The sequence below is a fragment of the Engraulis encrasicolus genome, chromosome 14 (assembly GCF_034702125.1).
Source record: "Engraulis encrasicolus isolate BLACKSEA-1 chromosome 14, IST_EnEncr_1.0, whole genome shotgun sequence".
NCBI lineage: Eukaryota > Metazoa > Chordata > Actinopteri > Clupeiformes > Engraulidae > Engraulis > Engraulis encrasicolus.
In genome coordinates this window covers 15,431,200-15,438,699 of record NC_085870.1, presented here as the reverse complement: position 1 = coordinate 15,438,699, position 7,500 = coordinate 15,431,200, and the positions used below count along the sequence as shown (strand labels likewise).

The 7,500-nt window shown below is 44.9% G+C and overlaps 1 protein-coding gene across 1 annotated transcript in view; it reads right to left on the bottom strand.

Annotated features, from left to right (window-relative positions):
- The window catches only part of dip2bb (disco-interacting protein 2 homolog Bb), a 60,397-nt gene that overhangs the window by 17,495 nt on the left and 35,402 nt on the right, over positions 1-7,500 (bottom strand). Inside the window, exons 23-28 of the mRNA XM_063215055.1 lie at positions 7,364-7,500; positions 6,228-6,340; positions 5,736-5,759; positions 4,481-4,561; positions 1,553-1,676; positions 974-1,095 (exon numbers count right to left, since the gene is read on the bottom strand). The exon at positions 7,364-7,500 is cut by the window's right edge and continues 65 nt beyond it. Coding sequence (XP_063071125.1) covers positions 974-1,095; positions 1,553-1,676; positions 4,481-4,561; positions 5,736-5,759; positions 6,228-6,340; positions 7,364-7,500 — 601 coding nt within the window. The remainder of the gene's footprint in view (positions 1-973; positions 1,096-1,552; positions 1,677-4,480; positions 4,562-5,735; positions 5,760-6,227; positions 6,341-7,363) is intronic.

Here is a 7,500-nt window from a genome sequence, read left to right as displayed (position 1 = left end):
ATTTACTATTCTAAAGATTTTTTGGGTCTTTTTTGGCTTTATTCAACAGGACCGTGTAGAGAGGTGGACAGGAAGAGAATGGGGAGAGAGATGGGGAGGGGTCGGCAAAGGACCCGGGCTGGGAATCGAACCCCGGTCAGCCGCATGGTAGATGAGTGCCCTACCGGTTGGCCACGGCAGGACCTTATAATGTACTATTCTATAACTAGAAATGCGCTCAGAGAGTTCAGACCTCCACCAAGGAAGCCGTTTGATAGAATATTTGACTATGTTACTTACACCCATTTTTCTCAAGTCTTTCTGCCTTGTTTTTGTGGAGTTAGAAACTGGAATGTCAAAATTGCCCTATCAGCAATGGTGAAGAATCTTTTTTAAAAATCCTGGATCCGGAACGTGATCCAAAATTTAATCAGTAGTTCTTTTTGTATTTTGCAACAACCCCACACAATTTCATCAAAATCTGTACATATCTGTTTGAGTTATTCTGCTTACAGACTGAGAGACAAACAGACAGACAGACAAACAAACCAACGCGACCGAAAACATAACCTCCTTAGCTGAGGTAATAATAATAACTGTGTGGTGAGGAATGTAGCTGCCTTACACACCTGAGAAGCACATATAGTACAGTACATCAACTCTGCAATGTGACAGTCTCACAATATGTAGAAGTGTATTATTTTGTCAATAGCAGGGTAAAAAAATCTTTACTCTTGATGTTTATAAGAATTGTTCTTTACGATACATCATGCCACTTCCTCAAAACCATAGCTGCTAATTAAATGACCTGCTACTAGCTACTCTGTTGGTTGCAATGCAGTTACCCGATGAGATGTTAACTGTCTAACAACAATACTGTTAAAAAACGCAACCCTGTGTCTATATATATGACTGAACCTATTCACTCATAAGCATGTGAGTGCACACACTTGAAATACGCACACACACACACACCCTCTCCATCTCTACTCACATCTACGATGAGTTTGACGGTGGGGAGTGTAGCCGGAAGGTTCTGGGGGTGAGGGGGCCTTACGGTGACTGGAACACAGCCAGCGTACAGGCAGCCGTAGAATGCAGCGATCAGGTCAATACCTACAACAAACACATGTAAACACCATATAGGCTACTGTTAAATTCCATATACTGAACATGTGAACATGTGTGCAGGTGTGCAGGTGTTTGTAATTGGAACACAGTTAGCGAGCGTACAGGTAGCCGTGGAATGCAGCGATCAGTTCAATACCTACAACAAACACACATATAAACACCATATACTATTAAATTCCATATACTGAACATGTGAGCAAGTGTGCAGGTGTTTGTGATTGGAACACAGCCAGCGTACAGGCAGCCGTAGAACACAGCGAATAGGTTAATGCCTACAACACACACATACACTGTAACAGTGTAAACACGTGTGTGTGTGTGTGTGTGTGTGTGTGTGTGTGTGTGTGTGTGTGTGTGTGTGTGTGTGTGTGTGTGTGTGTGTGTGTGTATGTCCATGCACACGTGTGTGTAACTTTCTGTGTGTGCGTGTGTTCATCCGCACCTGGAGGGTAGAGCAGCACGATGTTCTCTCCAGTGTTGATGCCACTCCTCTCTATGAGGGCAGCCGCAACCTTCTCAGCTCGCTTATGAAGCTGCAGACACGTAGCAGTACACACTGCAGTACCCTAGAGAGAGAGAGAGAGAGAGAGAGAGAGAGAGAGAGAGAGAGAATATTAAACACGGACACATTTTCAGACAGATGGAAAAGAGGACTGTATACACTGCAGTTTGTAGAAACCAGAGAGAGAGAGAGAGAGAGAGAGAGAGAGAGAGAGAGAGAGAGAGAGAGAGAGAGAGACAGAGACAGAGACAGAGACAGAGACAGAGACAGAGAGACAGAGAGATAAAGTTGATTAAACACGGACATATTTTCACAGACAGGTGTAAAAGAGGACTGTATACACTGCAGTATGTAGACACCAGAGAGAGAGAACCAAAGAGAGAATTGGGGAGAGGGGGGGGCAGCATGAGTGACAGAGAGAGAAAAAGAGAAAATGACAACTTCTTACAGGTGGGAAAGAAGACAAGCCTAATAGCACTCTAAATATGTAATGGAAAAGAGGCAGACAAGGGAAACACACACATGTACTCTTACAGTTACTGTTACTGTATATTCCATGATGGGCCCTTTTTCTCTACAAACTATAACCAGAGAGTATATACAAACTATATCTTGAGAATCCTCCTGATATTATAGAGTATCTAGCCAAATGCCCTCTCCTGGCTTAAGGAAGATCACACAAGTCTATCAAACGTTGCCATTTGTTAACATCAAGAATTGTTTGGAGCTTATACTCAGTGTACAGATGACTCTCAACTACTGCACTGTCTGAACCTCAATTAATGCTTTAGTGGATTTGCGCACCCCTAACTTTCAAACGTCAAATGTCCTCGCCAAGTCCTCATCCAGACATTCTTAGGGCGTCTTTTCAAAACGGGAATCCTATGCATTCACATTCAGGGACTGTTTGAGAAGACCCTTAGGGAACATTGGGAGGACTTTTTGTGCTTAATGGAATGGTTTGTAGTTGAATGAGTGGCCGGCGTTTATTTGGTTGTAGTATTGTAGAAGTAGTAACTTAGTTCAGATACACCGCACTCTTCCCTGTGGTGCGTCTCCAGTTGAATAACTTGGAAGGTGAGAAAGTGGATCGCACTCAGGTTCTTCTTTTCTTCTTTTTATTTATTTTATTTTTTATTATTTACATAGCAGCAGAAGTGTAGACAAACGTTTCGGCTGTTGCCTTCGTCAGTGTCTCCATTTGTAGTTTTCCAGGCCTACAGCAGGCCTATTCATTTGGCGACCTGAGGGCCACATGCGGTCCAGGCACGGCCCACATGTGGCATATTTTATTTGGTTGTAGTATTACCCTATTGAATCCAGAGGGATTTGAAAGACGCCACCCTCCCCCTGCCTGTGATGCATTTCCAGACACTACTATGTGATCTTGATATGGGTCTAGTGCAACTAGGCTGTTATGTTCAATCTTTGCCTCCAGAACTTAGCCTCGCGCACCATCCTACGTACTTCCGCCAAGAGACTTGGTGCTGCACAAATGAAATGGTAGTATTATGGGATGATCAGGACTAGGCTATCCAGAACTAGCCTAATTGTCTTAGTTTGCTTCCTCTTGATGTTACATGTTAGAACCTGTACCATGCTGGACTGTAAACAAATTCCACCTGCCGAATGGAATGGTCATTAAAGAATCATTCATTCAGTGAGCAATTGCCATGATTCAGTCAAAGCATGCACTACAGGGTAGTGTAGTGTAGTGTTGTTTGGTTTGCTGCGCCACACATGATTCAACATAAAGTAGAACACTCCCCAATATGAACCCCAGTCAGGAGTTCTCTCTATTTGATCCTGTGTCATTATTAGACATCATCATCTATCATGCTTAAGTGTTCTCATACAAAGGCTGGACTGAGGGAGAAATAGGGCCCGGGTACTTTTGGCTTAAAGGGCACCCTCAAAATTAGCGGCGCAGAACTGACTCACCAGTGTGCCCCGTGCCCTCGTGGGCCCCTATTTTCGTAAGTGTGGAAAAGGAAAAAATAAATAAAAAATTGCAGGGCCCACCAGGAAATGCCCGCTATGCCAGATGGCCAGTCCAGCCCTGTCTCATACACAGTACAGCAGGACTTTCTATGCAGGTGCATAGGAATACCCAGGGGATTTACGCAACCGTCTCACAGTCATATGATTCACAGTAGGTGAGAGGGCAGAGTGTACTCACACAGTGAGCTTTGCCCTTCCTATGGTGATACATAGGACTTAGAGGCTGCACTGAGCTGGGCTGGGCTGAACTAGGTGTGTCAGACAGCATTTTCCTAACTTGGCAGGTGTGGTACACCTGTAAAAGGGTGTGTGTGTGTGTGTGTTTATACAGTATGTGTGTGTGTACCATTTGTGTGTGCGTATATGTGAAAGAACCACATGACATTATAAATAATTGACACTAATGGCACACGGTAAGGGCCAATACAGCTGTGGGTCTTTCCCTGGTGGAAATACCCGGCCATAACTCAACACCGTGTTTAATCACCAGCCTACTCTGCTTATCTTCAGTGATATAGAAGTCACAAGGGAATATTTGCATTGTCACTATGATCTCAGCACGAGAGAACAGGAGAGAGAGAGAGAGAGAGAGAGAGAGAGAGAGAGAGAGAGAGAGAGAGAGAGAGAGAGAGAGAGAGAGAGAGAGAGAGAGAGAGAGAGAGAGAGAGAGAGAGAGAGAGAGAGATGCTCGTTCACTAGTTCAATAGACAGAGTGCCAGTGTGTTACCTTGGCATTGAGCAGAGAGAGAGAGAGAGAGAGAGAGAGAGAGAGAGAGAGAGAGAGAGAGAGAGAGAGAGAGAGAGAGAGAGAGAGAGAGAGAGAGAGGTGGTTGTACTACTTTGCCAGACAAAGCACCTGTGTGTTACCTTGGCATTGAGCAGCACATAGAGCACATGATCCGGATCAGTCTGGGCCCTCCACTGCAGAGCCTCCGATAGGAACTGATGCTGTAGGAGATAGAGAGAGAGAGAGAGAGAGAGAGAGAGAGAGAGAGAGAGAGAGAGAGAGAGAGAGAGAGAGAGAGACAAGAAAGAGCTTTTTCCAGATTCTGAGATGGTGTACACAATCATACCAGAAAGTAGCACATTGTTTCTACCATGGGTTCATTACCGGCGTAGACAAATTCCTAATGTCTTTCAGTCTTTGAATCCAGACTATTTAATTCATGAAATATGTTTTATTTTACCACCACTCTTACTGTTTGATATAAGCCACTGTTGCTAACTTGCTAGTAATTAAATGTATTTATATGAAGTAAATCACAGCCTAGAACGCATAGAGAACGCATACAAAGCAGGGCTACGGCAATGCGCAAAACTGGGAAGTGTTTTTTAATAAATTCCGACTTTTGCGAGAATGCTGCGACTGCACATTCCACATACTTTTTCTTCCGTACAGCAGAGGCGGTTATGAATGAGGTCCCTGGTGTTCCTGGAGATGGTCATGGCTTGCGTTGCTTATTGCACTATGGTATGTACATCCAAGGCTCTAAATTAACACCGGCCAACTGGCCTAATGCTGGTGAAATTTCAGTTTGGCTGGTAGAAAAGACACAATTATTAGCCACTTTGACCCATTACTGAGTGTGTTTGCCTAGTAAAATTAGCATCTACTAGCAAGTTTGGCAGGTGGTGGAGAAGTAGTAGTAGTAGTAGTAGTAGTAGTAGAAGCTGTATTATCCCCCATGGGGGAAATTTCTTCTAGTGAGAGGAGCGTAAGACATGAAAACAAACACAATACAGAAAGCTCTGTGTTCTCTGTGTACATCCAACATACTGTAACCTAACCTCATGTGTGATTTCAGACATGACTGGGATGATGGCTTTGCTAGATATTACCATGTCATTGCTTTTCCCGTAGTGCTTATACTGTTACTGTTTGTCTGCTAAGGACACATTGGCCTCGTTTACATGAGACATATAATTCAGAATTAACTCGCTTTAATTCTGAAGAAATCTTAATTCCGCTTTGAAAACGTCATGTAAACGCTTCACAATTCGGAACTAAATGAAAGATCAAAGTAAACTCGATGGAACTATTTAATTCAGAATTATTAATTCAGAATTAAAAACGTCATGTAAACGTAGCCAGTGAAGAATATAGCTATTTGTCATTACTTACCATCATAGTGGGCCACATGCACATCTGTCAGGTTCCATAGAAGCATAAAAATAAAGTTGTGATAAAATGTTAATGTCGTGATAAACATGAGGTTCAGAGGAGTAGATGTGTGCACATCCCACCCGATCGGCCAGGTGCAGGACAATAAAAGCAATAATCCAAGTGAAAAAGAAGTCCGCTCTTGCTATTACATTTTCACAGAAGACAAGCAGTGTTTGCGGACTTTATTCTTTTTCACATGATTTAAACATGAGGGACATGTCAAAATGTACTTGTGTAACCTTAAAACCTTGTTAAAGGCCCACTAAGTAACCAAGCTTTGACTGAATTTTTCAAATGTTTCATGGGAGCTGCGGCTAGTGTCTTCCTAAAAATCAACACTGCTGTTAAAATGTATGTGCAATGTAATCTTAAAATTAATTTGAAAAGGCATTCATGCAATGTGCGTGTGTGGGCGTGCGTGCGTGCGTGCGTGCGTGCGTGTGTGTGTACCTTCCTGACGATGTTCTGGTCCTCCATCATTCCCAGTTCTCTCCCTGCAGCTGATGCTATACGTTTCCCGGCAACCAAGTTACCCAACACGATGGATGCAGGTCCAACACCCACTACACACACACACACACAAACACAAACACAGACACACACAAAAGCATAATCCTCATAAAAAAGCATAATACACCAATGACACACACCTGGATGATTCTGGAGTGGCTTGGGCAGATGTGTTGGCAGGTGTGTGTGTGTGGGCGCGTGTCTCTGTGTGCGTGTGTGTGTGTGTGTGTGTGTGTGTGTGTGTGTGTGTGTGTGTGTGTGTGTGTGTGTGTGTGTGTGTGTGTGTGTATGTATGTGCGTCTGTGTACCTGGTTGTTTCTGGCGTGGTTTAGGCAGGTTAGTAACACGGAGGTGTGTGTGTGTGTGTGTGTGTGTGTGTGTGTGTGTGTGTGTGTGTGTGTGTGTGTGTGTGTGTGTGTGTGTGTGTGTGTGTGTGTGTGTGTGTGTGTGTGTGTGTGTGTGTGTGTGTGTGTGTGTGTGTGTGTGTGTGTGTGTGTGTGTGTGTGTGCATTTGTGTACCTGGTTGTTTCTGGCGTGGTTTGGGCAGGTTAGTAACACGGAGGGGTGTGCATGTGTGTGTGTGTGTGTGTGTGTGTGTGTGTGTGTGCGCGCGTGCGTGTGTGCGTTCATGCGTGCGTGCGTGCGTGTGTGTGTGTGCACGCATGCGTGTGTGTGTGTGTCTGCATGCATACCTGGTTGTTTCTGGCGTGGTTTGGGCAGGTTAGTAACACTGAGGTGTGTGTGTGTGTGTGTGTGTGTGTGTGTGTGTGTGTGTGTGTGTGTGTGTGTGTGTGTGTGTGTGTGTGTGTGTGTGTGTGTGTGCGCGCGTGCATGCGTGTGTGTGTGTGTGTGTCTGCATACCTGGTTGTTTCTGGCGTGGTTTGGGCAGGTTAGTAACACGGAGGTGTGTGTGTGTCTGTGTGTGTGTGTGCGTGTGTGTGTGTGTGTGTGTGTGTGTGTGTGTGTGTGTGTGTGTGTGTGTGTGTGTGTGTGTGTGTGTGTGTGTGTATGTGTGTGTGTGTGTGTGTGTGTGTGCACGCGCGCATGCGTGTGTGTGTGTGTGTGTGTCTGCATACCTGGTTGTTTCTGGCGTGGTTTGGGCAGGTTGGTGACGCAGGTGTGCGGGCACATGAGGATGTTGCATGGGTGCAGCGCCCCCTCCAGGAGCAGCTGGCGCGTGTCCGACAAGTGGATGCCCCCTAGTGGTGTCTTG